Source organism: Kryptolebias marmoratus, linkage group LG14 (assembly GCF_001649575.2).
Source record: "Kryptolebias marmoratus isolate JLee-2015 linkage group LG14, ASM164957v2, whole genome shotgun sequence".
Classification (NCBI taxonomy): Eukaryota; Metazoa; Chordata; class Actinopteri; order Cyprinodontiformes; family Rivulidae; genus Kryptolebias; species Kryptolebias marmoratus.
This window is the reverse complement of record NC_051443.1, coordinates 14,657,259-14,680,489: the sequence shown is the minus strand read 5'-3', so window position 1 is coordinate 14,680,489 and position 23,231 is coordinate 14,657,259. Positions and strand designations below refer to the sequence as shown.

Here is a 23,231-nt window from a genome sequence, read left to right as displayed (position 1 = left end):
TGCCAAGTACAAGTACTTGTAAGTATGTGGGAAAAGTTTATTTTTATGTTAACTCTGGTATAAAGGATCTTATCACATTATTTCCTTAGATCTTTTAGGAATTTTCTGTTACTTTAAGACCATTGAGAGCATAAAAAAATACCCTTAAATTTGTTGTGCATTGATGTTGACCATCTTGTTATTTTGACTGTAGTTTACTCACAGCAGCTCCTTATCCCTCTCTTTGATCAAACTAATAATTTAAAAGTGCAATGGCCAGTGACACAAACCCAATCATCATTTTCTTTTGTAAATCAAAAAAGGAAATCAAATATTTCTCAATAAAATTGGATAAAAATGTAGAAATATATATTTGCAAAAGCCAGGGGTATTATTTGACATGATAAAAGTCAGATATTACAAAAAAAGGAAACAAAAGTCCACATTTATCAGTATTTTAGTTTCTGTTTTATCTGCATTTTTGGCTTAATTACATATTAAGTCAAAATGGGTGATATGGAATAGGTTTAGTGACATCATATATGAGTAGATGTTTTTCCCTGAATACCATTATATTAAAAAATGTTTTTTTAATCCAAAAACAGAGGCGTATCTTCTAATCTTCAGAGCATGTTTATGTTTTGTTTGGTATGAAATGCTGGCAGAGGGAACCATTAGTTTATTAAATGTCTATATTTAGAATAAAGAAGCTTCTCAAGACAGCTCTGTTTTCTCACATAGCATAAACAATATGTTTTACTGTTTTGTCAATTATATAACTTGTTATTTTTTATATTAAATCCCCAGTTGGATCTTGTGCTCATGAGCAGCAGCTTATTTCAGATGAAAGAAAGAAGCGAGAAAAAGAAAACAAGATTGCGGTAAGCTGATTTCAGCTTCAGAGCTGAGCAACTTAAGTTTACTTCTCTTTTGTTTTGTTTACAAAAATAAAACCATCTGCTTTTATAGTAGGTAAGCTCTAATTTTCATATTGTTTTTTCATAAGGTTTGAGGGTCTACCAGGAGATTACTGCTTTGAACAAACTGGATGGCGCATTGTCTGGTTATTTAGTGCCATCAGTCATGACCACATAGTGTTTCCTGCTTGTTTGTTTGTTTTTTATGCATCTTAATTAATTTTGACTTTGTAAACCCAAGAAGGCTTATCTCCACAAAGGGCTTAAATCAAAAATGCTTTTTCCAAAATACCAAACAAATTTAAAAAGTTCCAAAGATTTCAACTATTTCCTAACTGGTCACCTGAAAAATGTGTACATTTTGAAACTCAAGCATTAAAAATACAAAAATTGTGTTTTATTTGGGTGATATGTTGAGCTAGAAGTGATTGATTTTGTGATTTGTTGAAATGTGGGGTTAGTTTGATTTAAAAAAGCTTTCAATAAGAGCCAGTTTTGATTTTACATGCTAATAAAAACATAAGAACATTTTCCAGAAATAGGTAAATATTAAGTAGGACCTAAAAAAAAATTCTAACGTAAACTTACTGTTTGAATATTTGTGCCTTCTGTCTGTCAGCAGTGTAATTCTTTTCATCAGATCACAACTTGTGCGTTTGAAACACTAAAACTTTGGTTTATATATATATATATATATATATATATATATATATATGTTGTAATTTTCCATTTTGAAATCTTGAAAAAAGAAAGAGAAACCAACAACAACAAATTTTCAAAGACTAAAGGAAACAATGCTGACACACCTTGGTTGGTAAGAAAAACAAACAGAAAAAGTGTAAATTGACATTATAAATTACTTATAAATGCTTTAATATTTTACATTTTTGTCAATTTATGGACCAAACTAAAACAGTCAGTGATTGCTAAAATATTTAATCAAATGTAACATTTTAAACCTGCATATTTTATGCCAAATTACAGTGTTACAGCTTATATTCGATATCAAAACTCACACAACAAACACCAGCCAGCATAAAATTATGTCAAATAGAACAAAACCATAAAAGACACACAGTCTTCCTAAATGCCAGGGGGATTGTGGGAAACTGAATGATTGTTTTGTTTTGTTTTGTTTTTTAAGGACAGAGACGAGAGACATCAGCTCCAGTCTGAAAGGCTTATTAACCATTTCTCCTCCACTTCCTTCCCTCCCTTCCCTCCACCCTCCCTCGTCTTTTCAAGCTCATAGGCTGATTTCAGAAAAGATTAAGTCTGATTCTTTTTTTTTCCCATTAGGCAAACTGTTTTCTCCGCTGATCATACCTTTGTTTTGTTGGAAGATTGCTTTATTGTTAGGTAAAATTTTTTTTTTTTTAACAGCCATTTTAACTCAGTGCATTACAATGAAAAAGTTTCAAATTTGTTTCTAAGAAAAACAACTGGCTATAATGTAAAGAAAAGAAATTAGTAGACATGTTCATTTTATGTATTTGCTTTCAAACCTTTGTCACTAGTAAGAGCTCAGAGCAAAATTTTTCAGGAGTTCACTTCATTATTTATAAATAATAACCCAAACATATAACTGATTTGTGAAGAATACAGTGGGTTTTTCTGTATTATGTTTTGATTACATATTTAAATAAAATAATGTTTTTTTTTAATGCCCATCTCCTTGGAGAAATAGAAAATGGTTTCAATTTTATACATCCCCACCCCCAACCCAACCACCTTTTAAATTTACTAAGGTTTACTGCGTGAATAAGGAAATCTTGTCTGGATGGCAACAAGTCACGCTCCGAAAGCTTTTAGCAGGTGGCTAAAGCAAATATCAAATCTGGTGGCAAGTACATAATGATTTGAAGTTTTTGTACTTTTATTAAATGCTCAATTTGAAGCATTCGCAAATAAATGCTCTAATATATTTAGCCATGGAAAGTGACCCATCCTGGAGGGGTTCTCAAAACAGCATATGGGAATGTAACATGGAAAAGTATTGATTTGTGTTCGCAGCCTTCACTCTGACCGTCTCCTTTTAAGCTGCTGTTTCCTGAAAGAAAGCTACAGTATAATTAGGAGAAACGGGGAATAAGGTGTAGCTGATCTGTTTTGCCTCAGCGCATGAGTGAAATATTTGGATGATTTAGGAGCGTGGAGGAAAAGCCACGGCAGAAGATACATACAGAGGACAAAAGCATTTTATGTTTTAATTAATGTGGGCTCCAACAGAGAGACGATGCCAGCAAATAAACTGTGATTCTGAGCTCACAGCTTGCTTGTGTCTGTCTTCAAGTCAGTGTGTTGCATGTATGTCAGTACAGCAGCGGAGCTTATGCATCATCTGTCCATGTGTCCTCCCGTGGATCGTTTGTGTCCCTCCATTCGTCTGGCGTCGTGATAATGCTGAGCCTGGTGAACCCGCTTACTTCTCTGTTGTGGCTCCTTGTTCTTGGCCTACTTTGGCAGAGGTGAATTGAGGGCAACTCGAGTCTATGGGTAAGGGGATTAGGTCTCCAAACACGCTCCTCTCTGGTTTGGGATTTTGCCCCAATGCCAGACACTTAAAGTCTGCCAGGGATTAAGATAAAGAGAGAAGTTATAGCGATGTGTATTGTGGTGTTCTCAGCAGCAAATAAAAGCAAGAGTGGGGAGGGTGGGCAGGTGGTGGGGTATAGAAAAATAAGATGCATGGTGGTAATATGATCCAATTCGGCATTTGCTGACCTATTTGCCTGTGGCTCGTGCCATGATGCCGGTCAGCATGTTTTCAAGGGATGAGACACAATGGTGGCGAAGCTGTTCTTTTCTTTTTTTTTTGTTTGCATTAGTGGATGATCTCCACTTAAGTCAGCGGTTTAATTAGAAAAGGGCCGAGATCATTGCTCAATATTAAACAGTTTCCTGTTTCAGGAAACAAAAGATTGAGTCATGTGTTAAGGATCATCCCAAGCAGAATCCCGAGAGCTAAGTTCACAAAGCGGCTGTAAATCTGCCACTTACTGCCACCAAACGACTCAGTTTTAGAATGTCCTGTAAAAGAGATGCTCGTCTGCATAAATTGCAATTTCTTCATAAAGAAAAAGCACAACAGGTGCAATCAAGAATGCAGGAAGCTTTCAAATAACAGATATGATGATAAAACTGTTTTGACCTTTAAGTTATTTATTAGCTACAGCTGATAACAGCATCAGGTTTAAAAATTCTTGAATCGCTTCGGGAGTCTTCTGAAGTTTGTCTTTTCCTTTGTCTTAATTCGATTTGGGGGGAGGTGGGGGGTGTACCTCACCCACCCTGCGTCTGGAGGCACCTTCTGGGTGAGAGGAGGCTGCTGCTCCATCAAGCTCCTCCAAGAAAGTGGGTCATGAGTCTGAGACTACGGGATTACCGTCCTGCCATGCAGGCGTGTGCCGGGCTGCCTCTCATCCGCAATGCTTAGTCCAACCACCCTCACCCCCCACCCCCCACCCTCCTGCATCTAGAAGAAAAGAAAAACATGTGTTTCATCAACAAGGGTTACACAAACGTCACCGTAAGCCTGTTGGAAGAATTTTCTGATCCCTTTTTCAGTTGTGGTTACCACTAAAAAAAAAAATAAATATACAAAAAGTGAAGCAATGATTGAGAGCAGTCTTTATCATTAATTTTCTCTAATTTACCGAATCCCTAGTCAGCTCAGCAATAACATCTTAAAGCGACACCATGATAAATGTTGGCTTTAAAACACCTGACCCCCCTTGTGCTGATGGCATTTTGCTCATCTAATATGCTCTGATTAATCAGCAAATAAATTACTGATACAAGATTCATTAATTTAGCAACAGAATAATTATAACCATCATCTGAGGTCACTGCTGCCTTGTATGGCCACTAATCAGGCCTCCGCTTAATGACCACAAAATATGTCAGAGACAGAGAGTGGGAACTTGGGAAAAGGCCGATCTGAACTACGGTGCTGGGAAACAAATCCAGTGGGAGTAAAAGAGGAAAAGAAGTTGGACTCGTCTTACTCAAGAGAAGAAACTGCATCTTATTAGTTGAGTCCCAATCAAAGGGCTGGTTAACTGTGTCATCAGGGGCTCATTAGAGACAGACAGGGACAGAGTGAGATTTCACTCCCTCTGGTGCCCAGTTAAAATAAAAATAAAAAACCCAATAACAGTTTTCCTATCATTCTGTGCCAGAATTTGTCAATTCTGAGATTGAGGTGATCCCTAAAGGGTCAACAGTAAGACAATTTTAATAAAAATGGGTTTTGATCAACTCCATCTCAACCTATTGGCTATATTGAAGAAAACCTTAAACATAGTCAGGGGTGTTTGTTCTTGAATTGTTACTATACAAATGTTCATAGTAGTTTCAAATAATTAGGAAATCTATCTGCTTACAGATTTTTTTTCCAGGCTTGAAATGCCTCTGAAGTCATTCAGGTAAATTAAATAGGTATAGGCACATATATCTAAAGTGCTTATATCAGTATTTTTTTAACCTTAAGAAGGCATTTGACACTGTAAATCAAAAGGGTTTATATATAAGTTATTTCCACATACATTTAAATGGAATGAATCCTACATGTCAAACAGATCTCAATTAGGAAAGCATAAATTATATGCCATAAAGTTGTCAGCAGATGTCCCACAAAGATCTATCCTTGAATCATTACTATTCACACACGCTATATCAATAATCTTCCATTTGGAAGCTGTAACTGTAACATTTAAAAGTATGTTTTTTAAGCAAAGATGACCTGCTCTCATCTGTGTCGTAGTGAACATTTATGTTAATATCAGAACAGAAAAATATTAGCCTTCAAAATTTATTTCATGAGTGGAAACTAGAAAAAGCTCACATGCATTCAGCTGTTGTCAGATTTCCCTAAACTTATTTAATCTCTTTATATTATCACAGACTTGAGATGTCTTTAAATATATCAGTGATTGCATATTTAACCTTGAGCCTATAGTTTTAAGTTTACAGTGTATGACCAAACATAAAGTTTTGACACATGAATGGAAGTAGACATAAAACTGTCTTCAGTCACTGTGCCTGAACACAAAAATGCTTTAGCATAATGCTTTTAGAGCTGCCCTGGGCAAATTCTGTGTTTAAGGTGCTTGTTGTGTGGATTCCACTGTAGAAACTCTGAGACACAAACTTGCAAATATTTGAAATAATAGAGGTCCTGAGCCCAAGATAATTATCATATTCTTGATTATGACAAAAACATCTTGCTGAGGATCATTCAGCATCAATTTCTTTTTTCTGGCCACTTATTAATTATGACATTGAAATTGATTATGTTTATTATTTGAAACTAATCACCACAATCTTTCTACTTTCCTATTTTTACCTCTTTTTTTGGACAAACATAAGCCAGAAGAACCTGACATCAAGTCAACATCTGTAATGACACACTCGGTCAAGCCTGGGCTCTGCCTAGCAGGTTTGAACTTTGACCTCTGTGGTAATATGGCCACCTCTTGGGTGGCTTGGAATTGCTCTAAATAGCTGCTATTTCCCACCCTGGACAAAGATGAGGAAGACACGACATAAGCAGTCAGGGAGCGCAGACGGTGTGACAGAACTTAGTAACATCCCTCATATGACTGAATCGGCAGTTGTTGGCCTTTATTGTCTGTGAATGAAACCGAGGACACATGTTGGGTGGTAAAAGTGTCAAAGCCTGACTGAGGGTTCATTGTACTGGTTTCCAGTGGTAGCAGTTCAGCTTTGTTCCCATGTTGTTCATCATTAGCATATCAATATTCAGAGAGGTTGATGGTGGGCAGAGGTGGCAGCCTTTTTAGCCTGAAGTAGACCCTCATAGACACAAAAAAAGACCTGCTTTCAGCTTTGAAGGGCCAACTGTTGAGTTAAATACACAACTGATGAAGAATTGTTATATTTCTCAATTATCAGAAAGGGGAGCTGCAGTGCAACTTGGTGTATGTTTATTATTATTCTTTTTCTCAAATATTCAAAATTCAGTTCAGCACTCTTCCATTGTACTTGAAGCACTTTTGACCCATTTCTCCGGTTCTCCTGGATGAATAACAAAAGGCTAAATGGTGTCACCCCTTTCCACCCCACACCACCCCTCCTTCTAGTCAAGCCAGCTGACCCCAAGACTGGCAGGCCGGCGGACAGTTAGCCTCGTCTAGTATTGTGCGTGTGTGTTTGTGGCGAAGCCGGCAGAGTATCGGTTAGTGCGAGGGCCAAACGGAGAAGCGGTTGGACAGTTTAGCCAGCTGCTGGGGGTTGCGAGCCTCGGCTGGCCTGGTCAGTGAAACCTTGCCAGATGGAGCCCTTTTCAAAACAAAGAGAGTTGCCTGCTATAGCTGCAAACTAGATGGTGGTTACTCAGGCGACAAAACGGGTGCAACTTTAATATAAATGACGCTTTGCAGTACCTAGAAATCTCTAAATGAGTTCTGTTGAAATATGGATCACACTTGAGTTCTAATACTACCAAAATAAGTGACACAACCTGGAAAAATTGCAGCGCCTAAATAAAAGTTTCCAGCCATTCTTTTTATATTTACATCATTAAGATACACTCAGAAACTACTTTCTATCCTTGTAAACTCTTCACACGTTCGTTGAGCTCTTCCTGTCTTTTTTTCTAAACAGCAACAGGCTGAGGTGTCTTGGGATGAAATGTTTAAGAGTAGCCAAGCCTGGGTAATGAGGCGTGTGATTGGTCCCCTCCCTCCTGGACAAGGCCACTCTTTGGAGGACATGATTGATCATGACAGCAGCACAATGGTGGCCTGGTGTCAGAGGGGTGGCATGGGTGCATGAGGACCCCCCGCAGCAACGCTCAGTCACCCAACTCAGTTAGAAGCAGTTAAACACAAACACACACACAACATCCAAGCACATACAGTATATGAGTGCATGTACATTATAGCAACTTGGCAACATATGAAGTTGTAAAGTGGTACATATAAAAAAGTACAATATTAAGGTCTATCCAAACACATGCTCATGGAAACCAAGTCATGTTTTACGTAAGTATAATGTAATAAAAGAAGAAATGCTGAAAAGCTGCATAAAAAAGAAGCTAATTCCCAAAATGAGCTGTACTTTTTAGTATTTTTGTCGTTAAGCCTTAAACTTGACAACTTTTCCTTTAGGTGACCAATAATTGTTTGATTTTAAAGAAGCATGCTAAATGTAAATACTGTCCATTTAAGGCATTAAAATTAGGCTCTTTTGTCTTTATTTGCTGCAATATATTTAGTGTTTCTTTTAAAGCCAGATTCCTCAAAATTTAGCTAAAATCATTTTAAGAAGCATTAAGACAAAAACAACTCTTTTTTTCAACTGTTTTCAATGAAATAAGCAGCTATATGATTATTTAGAAACATGTAATTATGTCTACTGATACAGCTTGAAAGAGAAGATGTTTAGCTTCTGCTACATCTGCACAAAAACAATTGAAATAATTTTTTTTTGTCAAATTAAATCCTCCTAAGAAAATACTAGCATAAATTTCTTTTAGAGTCATTTTCTAATCATCTTGAAACACACAAGATTTGAATAAATAGCCACATTTCTAAAACTATCACATTTTCTTCCAGGCAAGTGTCCCCACTTGAAGGACAACAGAGGATTCATCTGAAATGTTTGGTTTGTTCTTTTGAAGAAGCCCTTGTTCGTGTAGCTCTTATCATGAGGCCGCTGAACCAGCTCATCAAGGTTAAAAATCAAGTTCTCAGAGGTGCAAAAGACAGAGTCTTTATGGAGGACCATTAAATTTGCTCGAGGCAGCTGCTTTCTTGAGTGGGACGCAGGTGTGTTAACACTGTACCAATTTTCTGTAATGATGCTGTGTGGGTACTGGAGTGCACAAACAAAACAAAACAGAGGATCAGAGCTTTGACAAGAACCGGTTCATCTTAAATTCATGTAAAGTCAAGAATGTCAAAAAAAATCAGAAGAAGAAAAAAGAAAGTTGCCTTGTAAATCTTAACATCTATTTTAGCTCAGCATATCTCTTCTTGTTGTATGCCAGTGAACATGCATGTCCAAATATTTATTCATTTTTAAATTTTTTTAAAAAAGAATAAAGTTAGACTTTTATTAGTCTTGTATTTGTTGAAATTCCAATATTTTGATATTATTGAATTTTGCCCCTGTTGTTTAACTGTGTGTGAAATTATACAACCACTTCAAACTCACAAAAAAGTGGATCAGATTGGCATTTGTCATGATTGCTGTTTAAAGGATACTGTCTCTTTAAAATATATGGCATATATTTTAATGCCTATATAAGACAATATGTAATGTCAGTTAGTCATCCTTATTTAGTCAACTACATCAGTCAATTCACATTTCTTCCATACATGACAGCATAGTGTCAGTGTGAAAAGCTGTTTCTGTCACTGAGGGGGAGAAGAAAAAGGAAATCAGTTTTGTTTTTTCCTGCTTTAAGCTCCTCCAGCTGTGTGGAAGCCTTTACAGATTTACATGTTCTTCCTTAATCTGCTCATGTTTGCTTGTTTATCGGGTCTTGCTGCCTTTATGAAAACACTCATCTACGTAAACATGCCTTTTTAAAAAAAAAGAGAGGAAGAGCTGAATGGCTAGAGTGGTGGTGAAATGATAGAGAATCGGGTTTCTTCATGTCTAATTTCCTTTGGTGAACACACCAGTTGTTAATTGGCTTACACAGCTTGTGGGCTGGGCGAGTAAAATTGAATCAAAGCTGCACCAAATTATTAAGACGTGGCACCCAGCCAAAAGTGTGCGCGTGTGTGTGTTTATTATAACAGTCAGCTCACCAATTTTCTATCTGGCTATAAAAAAGCACATGTCAATACATGTAAACCAAGTCTCTGACTACTTGTTGTGTGTTTTGTCAGTAAATCTGACCTGTTACCACACAGGCCAAGATAAAGGCGCGCTCGCTCCATCCAGTCTTAGGATTTAAGTCACGCAGGTCTATTTTTAACCGAACAAAAGACCGATGCAGCGATGGAAACGCATGACAACAATGTCCAATTGCCCCATTGTGCGTCTTTCAAAGACAGACACGTGCAACAAAGATAAGTAGGGGAGGGCAAGTGTAGGCTGGTGTGTGTGGGGTGTGTGTGTGTGTGTGTGTGTGACAGAGAGAGAGACAGCTTTAAAGATGCCTCGGGGGTGATGGAGCAGCCAGTTTAAGAGAAACTCCCCTTTCAGCACCCTGGACAGAGGCAGCGGGTGGTTTTAGGTTCAAGTGAAGCGCGTGCAGGCTCCCGGCACTTTTCCTCCCCCACTGCCACCCTCCTCTCCTCTGATTCCGGGCTTATTAACGAGGCATTAAAGACAAACAACTTGATGAAGACGTTTTTGTGACATCGGGAAGACCTCAGCTCACTCTCAGGAGGATAAAAAAGCCGTTGCCTACCGAGCTGCTCTTTTTTTTTAAGGTTTTGATTTCTCCGCCGTTTTTCTTCACTTGGATCATCTTGAAAAATGCTGCTGGAACATCCGGGTTCAAGTTGTCAAAGCGGCGGAAATTTTTCCCGATACTCTTCGGGCCAAGGTGAGACACGGAAGCTTGCAACTTTGTCTGAGATTTGCATAAACTGTGGAAAAGAAGCAGCTATAGAGTTTAAACTGAAGAGATCAGGGTGAAACCGAGAATAATGCAGCGCAGCAGGGCTGAAGGGTCTGTTCGGTTAAGTCTGACAAGCATAAAAATGGTGCTTTTATGTGCTTTAAAATGGTTTAATTCATTGGAACGAGCAGATAATAAATGGATAGGTTTGGGGGGACTTTGAAAAGAAAAAAATGATCAAACATGGAGGTAAAAGTTGCAGAAAAATCATCTCGTCAGCCATTTTCCAGGCGCCTCTTTTTGCCCGGAGACGTTATGAATCCGTAATGAGCGCTCATTGTTGGGGAGTCGCTCGAGCAGATGTTATGCGCGTGCTGTCACCTCACACCGCCGCCCGCAGACGTCACGGGAGCGCGGAGAGCGGGGCGCAGAGGACTTTACCCGGACCAGGAGCCGGGCAAGCGACAGACTGGGAGCTGGGCGCACAGAGCCACTCCCACCCAGCCAGGCTCAACAGGTGTTTCCTTTCTGCCCCGACAGGTGGGACACCTGAGGTCTGCAGGGGAAACGAGGCGCTTGGGTCCTTCCTGGGGAAGCTGGAGCTGAGTTATAAAGCACAATAATACGTCCCAGAGCTGCAGGTTTCACCTCTTATGGGCTGCAAGATAAGAACCAGACGCGTAACTGGTTCGTTCCCAGATTTTTAAGTTGATTTAAATTAAAAAAAGACTTTATTATTTCATCATATTTCCAATTTTCCTCTGAGCACTCATCTGATGGTCATTTTATGGCCCTGTTGTCACATTACTGTCGACTCACCCCACTTCAAAAAGCCAGCGATCAATACGACATAAAAAATATTACAAAGCTTGAAAGTATATGGAAAAAAAGAAAACGTTGGGAAGGAAGGGCACCCATGAACCCCAGCACACCTTTTCTCCAAAAACGCCTTTCATATACTTCTGAAATGCAGGCAAATGGGGCATTGATTTTAGATTCATCAGCGGCCCCGGGCCGGCTCTGTGGGGCCACTACCCGTGATTTCCCCAGGCGCTCTTTTGTGCCAAAGATCAGTGTCAATAAAATTCATTGGGGTGCTGGCCCGATCAACATGTTATTGAACAGCCAGTCTCTCCCCTAAATAAACACTTGTCTCCGAGCTCACATGGAGGCGCGTGGGTAATGCGCGCGCGCGCCTATGAATGTGCGAGGTGTTTTAAAAAATAATATTTCACTTTCATATATGTATTTTTTTTTTACATTTTAATAGGTGATGCAGGACTGAGGCTTGATGGGTTTTTAAAATTTATTCTAACAGGTATGATATGGTAAATCAATAAAGTGCTCTGTGAAACAAAAAATGTTATTGTAGCTTAATAATAATAATAATAATAATAATAATAATAATAATAATAATAATAATAATAATAATAATAATAATAATAATTCGTAATTTGCAAGTGTATCCTTTAAGAAAAATTGTTTCTTCTTTTAATGCATGCCAAAATATGAATTTATTTTCAAAATAAAGTGGTTAGAAGAGAGTTAACAAAAAATTATACTTATTTACCTACAAATTTAGGTACATAAATATTGTTTTTCATTAATTATCTTTTCAGTATTATCTGTTTTATGTGCTTGTGACGGTTCAGTTTTCACTTGTACGTTTTTTAAATTACGTTCAACAAAATCCAGCAGTTATAGGAGTTAGAGACCAGTTATGTGTAATTTTTTTTTCTCCAAAATATAAAAGCCTGATGACGTCGGGGCTTTTTTCCTCTTCTTCTTTTTGTTTTGTTTTTTGTCCTGTGTTTTTGACCAAATCAGCCGAAATATACGCACCAGTCCTTGGCTTTATAGAGAGAAACCATATCACAGTTAAAAATAGATTATTTTTCCCCCTCCAGATATTCATATTTCAGTTTGGCTACCTGAATAAAAAGTGCTGAAGATAAGAAATTCTTTTTGACTCTTTGGATTCTTGTTGGGAGCAGTAATCCTTGGCATCGCTGTAAGGCGTCTCTCAGCCCTGAAACTCTATTGGCTTCTCCTCTCGCCTCCTGCTGCCCATTCCTCTTCCGGGTAAGGTACTCCACTGCAGGTGATGTTGATCTATCTGCCTGTCGCCCATGGAAACGGCGCAGCGTAATCCTGCACAGGCTGGAAGCATAAACTCCGCCGCTGCATTCATGCGCGCTTGTGTCCACGTCCGGGCCGGGACTCGACGCTGCTCAAATTTAACAACACTCCTGCCGGGTGTGTTTGTTTGTGTGTGAGCGCGCGCGCTCGTGTTTGTGTGTGTGTGGACGACGGGGTTAATGTAAACCATGCGTAATGGATGGACACGGTGAGCGCAGTTCTACTAAAGAGGCTCCAAACAATGCGGAGATGCTTCTTGCTCTTCTGTCGCACAGCGAGGAGTTGCGGAAAGGTAAAAAAGGAACACAAACTGTCACCAGTTTTTGTTTGTTTGTTTGTTTGTTCGTTTCATTGCCGTTTCTGTCACACGGGGTGTATCCGTGCGCTCTGCTCATGAAAACGGGCCTTTATTGAAGCTGGATCTTTTATGATGCTTAGTGCTGCAGCTGCACTTTATTCATCAGAGAAAATGAGTTTCGAGCAGATGAGGCAGCAGGGAGGGGTGTGTCACACCGTAAACATTCAGATTTCGTCTCAGCTTGCAGACCGTTTGGATTTTACGCGTTTCCGCACACAGATTGCTGTGCATCTGTGTGCTGCACAGCATCGAAGGAGTGAGAAATACAGTTTTCAGTTCATTGCTAAATGCTTATTATCATTAGAAAAGTCACCCTTTCGCCTTTTTTTTTTTTGTTCGAAACTGATTTCATCTTTTCCATAATGGATAAGGAAAATGATTTAAAAAAAAAAAAACGAACATGCAAGCATCCTCAGTTTTGGCTCTGCAGGCTGAGCAGACCGCCGGGACTCCGGGTTGGTTCGGCCCGCGGGGGCCACACAGGCCGCAGCTTTCTAGTTTTACCGAGAGGCTCTGAATTAATGATGACCCGGATCCACCTGTTCCTGGCGCGCGGGCCCTGCCGCTCATGCGGGACGAAAGCGGCTCGTCAATGTTTCATGAGTCCGTCCGCGGCGGGACAATGGTGGCGCGCGGGCGCCTCGCACGGACCCACGGAGCGCCCGAGCTTCTTTTAATTAGTAATAAAGAAGCCGAATAACCCGGGCTCACCTGCGCGCTCCACGTGTCCTCGGTGCACTTCCGCTCATGTTGGGGTTTGATTCGTGCTCAAACTGAGCAACTGGTCGAAGCTCTTGCAGCTTTGAGTGAATTTTATTGACTTAAACAAGAAAAACATAAATATTAATCATATAGTTTTTTATTTAGGAGCCATGTTGTGAAAGTGGGCTGTTCATTTAACGTTAGAGATCATTCTGGAACAAGTTATATTGGTAAATATCACATTTAAAGAGGAAATGCATCTAATATTTTTATTATTATAAACAGTAAATATTGGTAGAAACTGTACATTTGTGAGAGTTTTCTATGTTTTTTTTTTTTTTTGTTAGTTTTTTTTAGGAAAGAGGCCTTGCCATTGTTTTAGTTTTAGTGTTCTGGGGATCATTATAGTTGTTTATAATAAAAAATAACATTAATTCTAATATTCAGGTTACATAATTTATCCAATGTTCTTTACCTAAAGCATTTTATAACCATTGGATATGAGTCTGATCTCGAGAGTCCAACTTCACGTTAAGAAAAGCCTCCAAACCCTTTACTTGTTTGTAAAAAAAATAAAAAAATAAAAAAACATCAAATAAAATGAATATTCTAGGCCGATTGTGGCTACTGATTGATTTTATTTCCTTCTTTACTTGACGCAAAAGCAAGCTGCTAAACAGATTTACGTTAATTTCTTTCTTATGAAGGGTTTGACATTTTTTTTTAAAAAATTAACAAAAAATTCTCGTGCGGGCAAGGGAAATACAAAAATAAAACTGACAATCTAAGAGCTTGTTATTAGGTGATTTCTGTTCTGAAGCTACTAAATCCAATCCTTAAATGTTGTTTAATTATATTTCTAAAAACATATATAACCGACTGAGACTTACATGAAGGCCTATATAACACCTAAACCGATGTAATCACGTTTTTGTTTTTGTTTTTGTTTTATATATATATGCTGTAAACTGCCATGATGTTTATGTAAAATTACACCATTACACGTGTTTTCTAAAACCATTATTGCAGTCGAGTAAATCCAAATACCTGAACACTAAAAAGAAAATTGAAAAAAACAAACCAAGAAACATACTTAAACTGTACCTATTTTAAAATTTACGGACTGTGTAGTTGTATATGCTGTTGATCATTATCTAATCTATACGAGAGATGTCCAAATTGGGCAGTTTTGTAGAATTAAAGTGCCACAAACAGATGGTTATTTCGGCAGCTGCGCGCATGAACGATACAAGGATCACTTTTCCTCCCCTTTGACCCGCTGTGATTTTTTTCTCCTCCTGGTGTCTTGTCTCGGGCAGAGATCCCGGTGTGCGCGGGCTGCAGCCAGCACATCGTGGACCGCTTCATCCTCAAAGTGCTGGACCGCCACTGGCACAGCAAGTGCCTGAAATGCAGCGACTGTCAGGCGCAGCTGGCGGACAAGTGCTTCAGCAGGGGGGACAACGTCTACTGTAAGGAGGACTTCTTCAAGTGAGTGGAGGACACAAGCAGGTTTACTTGCTATATATATGTATGTGTGTGTGTCCCTTGTGACGCTTCTAACCCTCCCGTGTCTCAAAAAAAGGAGGTTCGGAACCAAATGCGCGGCCTGTCAGCAGGGCATCCCGCCCACGCAGGTGGTGAGGAGGGCGCAGGACTTCGTCTATCACCTGCACTGCTTCGCCTGCATCGTGTGCAAGAGGCAGCTGGCCACGGGGGACGAGTACTACCTGATGGAGGACAGCAGGCTGGTCTGCAAGGCCGACTATGAGACCGCCAAACAGAGAGGTGAGGCAACTGCTGCTGCCGCGTCTGAACGATCTACCTGCGCGTTGTTGGTTTTTTTGTTTTGTTTTGTTTGTTTGTTTGTTTGTTTGTTTGTTTGTTTGTTTGTTTTTGTCTGACGTGACGGTGAGGTCGTTCCATAAACTCCCATAAACTCTGACCCACTGGCGCTAATTGCATCCTCGCCTGCAGCCCGATCGATGATCCTAGGTCCCGAGAGTAGAGGAGGCCGTGGATGGAGGCTCCCAGCTGTAAAATAACTCTTCAGTCGTGGGACGGGGCTCGCGTGGGGCCCGAGCGGAGACACTGAGAGGGAAAGATGCGTAAAGATCTGGGGAGAGAAGGTCTAATAACGTTGCAGGTGCCAAAAGTTTTGCAGTGTAAATATTTTAACTCAAGCCCCCCATTTTTATTTTCTAATAAATTAAAAAAATTCTGATTATAAGACGGAGATTTTTTTATATGGAGTTGTTTTAAAATAAATCTGAAACACATTGAAAATGCTAAAGAATTATAATTCTCCTGGATAAAACAAACATAAAATAAAGACCTATCAGTCCTTGAATGAAGGAATGCATGTAGCTTGTTGCCTTTCACAGCAGAGTTTTAAACTAACATCCTTTTATGGTGAGAAGGGAAGCACTTAAAGCTGTTTTGGTCAAACTCTCAGTCTTGCTTAATGTGTTGAGTTATCCCTGGGGCATGGGTTGAGAATGACTCTCAGCTACTACCACATCAGATTTGAGCTCAATATATGTAACAGTGACTGAGTTGTAGCCATTTTTGAGGTTGCTAAGCTGTGGCAGACATCTTGAATGGGGTTTACTTTCGTAAGTTAATTAGAGGTAGATGTGCATCCAATAATTACACTGAGTTTCATTAACATCTGTTCACAGGTTTGTGAGATAATTTGATAACACTACAGTCAAATGAACACACACACACACACACACACACACACACACACACAGGCAAAAACATTATGTCCGTTGTCTTCAGGGGCGGGAGATAAAAATAAATGTTGCTGTTTTGCGTGTTTACAGAGTTGATGCCATCATCTTTAACTCAGTTTATCATTAAAGTATGAGCTTTTTCCTAAAGTATTCTTCAGAAACAAAGCAACAGCAAATTAAAAGGCCCTTTTTAAATTTAAGAATATATTGCTAGTTCCAGTGTTTACAGATTGAAGCCAGTGATTTAAAATATACAGTAGCTGCAAATCAGGAAATAAAACCAACCAACAGCCCTTCACGTGTTTACTGGATCGCCTGTTTAATATACTGTATACGGTCCATGCCTCACATTACCGGAAAAATCCCAGCAGGCTCATTCTGAAGGGGCATCAAATTTTATCCCTCCATCTGTTATTTACTGTGCTGACTTACGCTTGTGCAAAAGAAAAAAAAAGAAAAAAAAATACTACATGCTTGTTTTACTAATGACAAAGTGCAAGTACTCAAGTGGCATTAAGCATGCAAGTGTAAAATGTGGGTTTAAAGACAGATGAGGAATTATTCCAATCTGAAACTTGTAGAAGCTCTTCACTCTCTACAGCTCTGTTCTCGACTCAGGACGCTCATGAGGCAAACTTTTGTGTGTTCATCTTAGTCACATTCATATCCATCCATATTCATAGGCCAATTCAGGCTGTGACGGGGGAAAACAATAGGTGGTGTCTGCTCGCTGACATGTTCCGTGGGTTTCTTTCAGAAGCGGACTCGACTGCAAAAAGGCCACGAACAACCATTACAGCCAAGCAGCTGGAAACACTTAAGAACGCTTACAATAACTCGCCGAAACCAGCACGCCACGTCCGAGAGCAGCTATCCTCAGAGACAGGCCTGGATATGCGGGTTGTGCAGGTAAAGTATATTATTATCCATTAAGGGCTGTTCCATTAGTGTCCTGACTTTATTATCAGGGGACAATTGAGGCTGATGTGGCACAAGTGTACTGTATGAAACAAGTGATGAGAGTGTGGGCGGGATTTACGGCTATAGATGTAGTAAAATGAAGTCCACGTGGTTTAAGTGCAGGCTTGTTAACAATACTAAGAGGGCCCCCCCTCTCGCATATTGTCTGCTGCTGGAGAGCCGCGAGCCAGTTGCTAGGTGTTAGTCGTATATATTGTTTTATTTGCAAGGACAAAAGTAGGGACAGAAGCCACTAAAATGCTCCTCATTATTCAGGGAAAAGGAAAGGGTGAAGAGGGTTAACTCGGGGTGGAATATCATTAAAAGGAACGCTGCATACTTTTTGTTCAAGTGACCTAAATGGAATGAGCGCAGGATGAAAGATAAAAATCAAAGGCAGTTTAAGGTTTAGACTTGATTCTGCAGGGGAACTTCATGCGAGAATTAGTTCAGATCAGAAGCCAATATGGGAAATTTTAAATATTATAAGTTGTTGGCATGCTAACCTGTCTGTTCTCATGGGTGAGGACAACTTAAAGCTGTCTGGAAGCTAATAAATGTGTTCTAAATTGAATGTGTAAGAACCTGATCCCAGGGCATAAAGTCGCAAAGTAGTGTTCAGGCAGTCCTTGAACAATAATTTTGTTTTAATGCAGCAAAACCTCATTTATGTGTAAGAAAAGTGCATTCAAAGGACTTTCACTTAGCATAAGTAAAGCATAAAGGTTTGCTGTTTTGTCCTCCGTTAAGAACATATGCAAATAATAAAAAGTCCATTTTAATACATCAATATGTATATTTTAAATCAATTAACTTATTTATAATGCATTGCCTATAAACAAAGGCTCATTTATAACTTATACCCAATTCCATTTATGATGTAGCTTTGCCTAAAGTGACATTTTCTGTATTTTCCGCTGCAGGTTTGGTTTCAGAACAGACGAGCAAAAGAAAAAAGGCTGAAGAAAGACGCAGGGCGGCAGAGGTGGGGGCAGTATTTCCGCAACATGAAGAGGTCCAGAGGCATCTCTAAATCTGACAAGGACAGCATTCAGGAGGAGGGCATGGACAGTGACGCCGAGGTGTCCTTCACAGGTAAATCTAACTGTCGTCTATCCAAATATTAAAACCTGGATGATCAAAATGTATGTTTTCCTATCCAGTCAAAGGTTTTAAATGGGGAGAATATTTTTTTAATTACAGCATAAATCAAAAACACTGCCAACATCAGGGTTTTATATATATTTTAAATAAAGGAATAAATTATTAGAGTCTATTAAGGTCTTTTTTTACAAAGCAGCCTTTAAAAATAAATTATGTAGGTTGTCGACTGAATTCATTAATAAACGTATCTGTTTAAATGTCTGTAAAGAAAAAAAGTAGCAAACAGTAAAACCAGAATCTGCATTTTAATAGACATTTTTTTAGCTTGAACTTACACAAAAAAAAATATTTCAAAATCAAAAAATTGGTTTTGCCATTGCGTTTTTGTTTAAAATGTGTTTAAGTTTCCAATTTTTCTATTTTAATTTGTCTAGTTTTTTATTATAGCTGTGAATGTAAAACGAATTGTCACATAGCATGACATAAAGAGGGTGTATTCACCTACTCCAGTCTGGTTTATTTTAGCCTTTGAGTGAACTAGTTGATTACATAATCATTTTCGCCATCTTAAGTGCTCCCAGTGGTTGTTATAGATGAGATACAGAAAACTCATTGTGGAAATTGACTCCTCTTTAAACCAGCCTAACAAAAAACATTTTGTCTTTGTTGCACAGATGAGCCTCCCATGTCCGAGCTCGGCCACACCAACAGCATTTACAGCAGCCTGAGTGAGTCCTCTCCAGCCATGGGGGGCCGCCAAGGAGGCAACAACCACAGCTCCTTCTCCCTAGAACACAGCGTGCTTCCCTCCCAAGACCAGTTTCACGACATCCGGTCCAGCAGCCCCTACGGCCTCCCCCAGTCGCCCGGGTCACTTCAGGTGCTCCCGAGACATCAGCCTCTCATCTCCAGCCTCGTCTACCCCGACTCCGGCCTTTCCATCATGACCCAGAGCGGGGGACCCGGCATGAACCCCGCCGTAAGGGGCTCCATAGGAGCAGCGAACGGGCCCAGCTCAGACCTGTCCACCGGCAGCAGCGGTGGGTACCCAGATTTTCCTGCTAGTCCTGCCTCCTGGTTAGACGAAGTGGACCATGGACAGTTTTGATTGGTCCAAAGAAACTCAAGTTATTTATTTACTTTCTTTCCAGTGTCTTCTGTTGGGTTCAAGAAACGCAAAAATAGCTACAAAGATTGTGTAAGGACCTGGGCTCGGCTCTTTTTAATATCCGACCGACAGATTCATTCAGCGTCCCTCATTTTAACGGTCTCCCAACTGTCTTTCTGTCAGAAACATTACGTTTCTGAGACCACTATTAGCTTTGTTTTCAAACAGAGACCACAGACATAGACCCAGAAGATTTAGATATTTGGTATTCAGATTTTTGCTGACATCTCACCCCTCTGCTCTTAACCTCAGCATGTTCAGGTGAAGAATCCAGTTCAACATTTGGAGTCTTTAAATGTCTGGTTGTTGCCAAATGTCTATATATAAATATATAAATATAAATGGTTTATCATTGTGGAGACTTTATTTTTATACAAATACCTTGGTGAACACAAATAAGAACCTGAGCATGAGGACTTTGTACATTATTGAGTTGTGGGATTTAGGCGAAAATGTAGATGTTGTCTTAAATGGTACCTTGGGGTCCAATTACTACTATGCATTTGTGTGTTCTCGGATGTATCTTGTTTGTTTCGTTGTACTGAAAACCACCTCAAAGAAGAACTGTAGCGACAGGGGGACAGGGGGAGGGGCGTGGTGTATGTTTGTTTATGTGGAAAATGTTTTATGTATTATTTATTCTCTCTGGTAATGACGATGATTCATTATTAAATGCCAGGACTTTAATAAATTTGTCATCTAACTGAATATGGAGTTTAATGCTTTCTTTGTTGTTGGTCATTCATAAACCTGCACAATATATAAGATAAAAGCTTTGCTCATAAGCAAGTGATCACTGTGGTTAAAGAGATACTTCAGGTCTTTTAATGTGCTGCTCTGTGGAATAGCTGTGAACCATTAATATCTTACCTGTTGTAGATAGCTCTTTTAACAACCTCGATTGGGAGAAATAGTTCTTTTTTTCACCATATTTGTCAGCTAATGAGTAATCCAAGGCCAAATGGGCCACTGTCGTCTTTAAATAACTCGAATCTCAAAAAAATTCACAGCACTTCATGCAAACCATTTAGAAACCTTTACACCAGCGGGAATTTTGCTTTTTTTAAATTTTTTTATTTTAAATCAGCTGGGTGGAAAAGCTCTGCAGTGGAGAGAGATGAGCGGTTGCATCATAGAGTAGGTTCTTTTGTGGCAGGACATTTGTGCATTTATTCATTATCCCTGGTATCAAGCTCCATTTACCCTAGCAAAACCCTAGCTAGCAAAAGCAAGCTAGCTAAGAAACTAGGACTGAGTGTTTTGTGTTTTGTTTATTTTGTTTGTCACTTTTTGAGATTTTATTCAATTCTGTGCTGCTTTTTAAACATTTTTACCAAGTCTAAGTAAAATAATTGAATTGACTCCTTGGTTTTTGTTTTATTTTGTTTAGTTATAAATATTTATTTTAATTCAAATTCCTTTCTGGATTTTACTAAACGTTTTGTTTGGCACATGACCTGTAGGTTACTTTACAAAAGAAAAAGAGTAGCATTTGGCTTTTTTGGCCCATAACAAGCCATGACCTTCTTACAAAGGTACACTCCTAGTGTAAACATTGATGTAATGCAACGTTAGCAGTGATGGAGCTGCTATAAAACGTTTGAGGCTGGAATTGTTTACAGATGGTAACAGTAGCTTGTCAATGTAGACAAAAAACAACTATTTGTTTAAAGAGCTATCCACAACAGGTAAGATATTAACTGTTCACACCAGTTCCACAGAACTCAACTTCAAAAACAATAAACAATTTGTATAACTAAGAAAAGTTGTTTAAATATTTTTTTTAATTACATACAAACTTGCAAACTACCCAACAAACAAAACAATATATATATATATATATATATATATATATATATATCTTTATCAGACTGAACTCCTTACATGCGGCAGATGTTCTTACATATTTATCTTGCACATCTACAGCACATCAGCACTCTGAAACCAGAGAAAGCCTGCAGTTCCGCCTGCGTCCTCAAATTGAGTATCTGGCGAGCTCCCAACCCTGTATCAGGGGTTCAACGGCTCTTAAGTGGAGAAATTTGATGCAGTCAACTCCTCAATTCAGAGATTACTGAGTCTTGTTTGCCCAAATGCCCCTATGGGAAAGGAATCTCCAATCCATTATCCAAGAAGGGATCGAGTGCCCCTCGTGAATTTCCTCATTTGTTTAGTTATTCAAAGTTAGGTTCAATTAAATAGATTAAACAGTAAATGTCTATGTCTCCGTGTTTACGTGAGTGAGTGCGCGGCAGTGTTTGTGTGTGCACGTTTATGTATCTTCTACCATTATAGTTTGTGGGAAGTCTCTACAGATGGATGCATTTGTTTGTTTAGGAAGACTGCCTCTCATGATCTTTATGCGGTGAAAATGACAAACGTTTAATTTTACATGCAGGATATTTCATGCTGTTGGTCTTTAAATATTTCTAAAATTTTACTTTTAAATTTTGATTTGATTCTTTTGACTGCGGGAAAACTTGTCCTGCATATTTCTGTGTTGCATTTTCTTCATTATTTTTCTTCATAAGAAACTGCGAGATGCATTTCCTCCACAGAGTGACAAAATTCTAAATGTTCTCTGTTCATTTTGAAAATAAAAAACATGCTCATTTATTTTAAAAGTATGCAGTTTAAACACCTGCTGTTTCCCCTAGAAATGAAGAACAGACCAAATATATTCAGCAGTGAAAAATAAATAGAAGAATATAATAAAGCTGTTGAAGTTTTGGCTATTGTTGAATTTTAAACAACCTCTGAATACCTGTTTTTCACTAACAGATGCAAATTAAATGTTTTTTGGATAGGGAAATTCTTGAATCTTGACCAAAAACAAACAAACAAAAAGAAAGTTTGTCGATTTTTAAATGAACCTGAACACAAATACAAACACAGTCACGCTGCATTAATCGTTGCAGAAACCTCGACAACGGTGATACATCCAGAAACTCCATCTGCCTTTATTTACTTTACTCCCACTTTTTAGTTCACCTGTTTCAAATCCTTCAGGTGTCTTTTTTTTAACTGAAACAAATTTTAGCTCTTTCCAAATGTTTTGAGTGAAATCAACTTCTTACAAGTCAGTTTGTCCAACTGAGTTGTTTTTATATATATATATATATTAGGTACCACATTTTGATATGAATTCCACAGCAAAGCAGCCCCACATCATGATAGAACCTCTGCCATGTTTTAATATAGGTATTGTGTCAGTCTACTTTTTCACCATCAAATTTATGACATACACACTATAAAAACTCCACTTTTTTTACTTCTTTTCACAAAATTACTGTGAATACTGCACTTTATCTATGAGAAGTATTTGCAAACTCTATCTTTTTGTGAGACAGGAAGGAACAAATTGCTTTAGCTTAGCCTGATGCACTTTAGATGTCATGTCAAAACGTTTTCGGACAGGCTTGCTTTTGTTTTCGCGTTTTCAACTGTATAAAATATAAACATGCATGATGGCGAGGTCCAGCTGTCCTTATGTCCTTTTGTTTATCAAGTGCAACCTCAAACTTCCTCCAGCGTTAAAGCCTGCCTGCTCTGCTCCTCAAGTTCCCACGACAAGAAAAGGATAATCAGCTGAGTCCTTCCAGCCGAGCAGCACGTATCATTG

The 23,231-nt window shown here is 38.9% G+C and overlaps 1 protein-coding gene across 1 annotated transcript; it reads left to right on the top strand.

The window, feature by feature from the left end:
* The first annotated feature begins 10,068 nt into the window (after positions 1-10,068).
* lhx3 (LIM homeobox 3) lies at positions 10,069-20,312 on the top strand. The gene is made up of 6 exons (XM_017407519.3): positions 10,069-10,425; positions 14,959-15,130; positions 15,225-15,427; positions 17,135-17,286; positions 18,261-18,432; positions 19,116-20,312. Exons 1-6 carry the CDS (start codon positions 10,356-10,358, stop codon positions 19,547-19,549), a joined length of 1,203 nt encoding a protein of 400 aa, XP_017263008.1. The 5' UTR covers positions 10,069-10,355; the 3' UTR covers positions 19,550-20,312.
* The last annotated feature ends 2,919 nt before the right edge of the window (positions 20,313-23,231 follow it).

What these genes read in the sequence shown, in the direction of transcription:
- lhx3 (XM_017407519.3), top strand. Translation starts at nt 10,356, where the DNA reads ATGCTGCTGGAACATCCGGGTTCAAGTTGTCAAAGCGGCGGAAATTTT. An exon ending in TGTAAGGAGGACTTCTTCAA is followed by an intron (nt 15,131 to 15,224) that starts GTGAGTGGAGGA and finishes TCTCAAAAAAAG; the next exon opens with GAGGTTCGGAACCAAATGCG. An exon ending in CGCCGAGGTGTCCTTCACAG is followed by an intron (nt 18,433 to 19,115) that starts GTAAATCTAACT and finishes TTTGTTGCACAG; the next exon opens with ATGAGCCTCCCATGTCCGAG.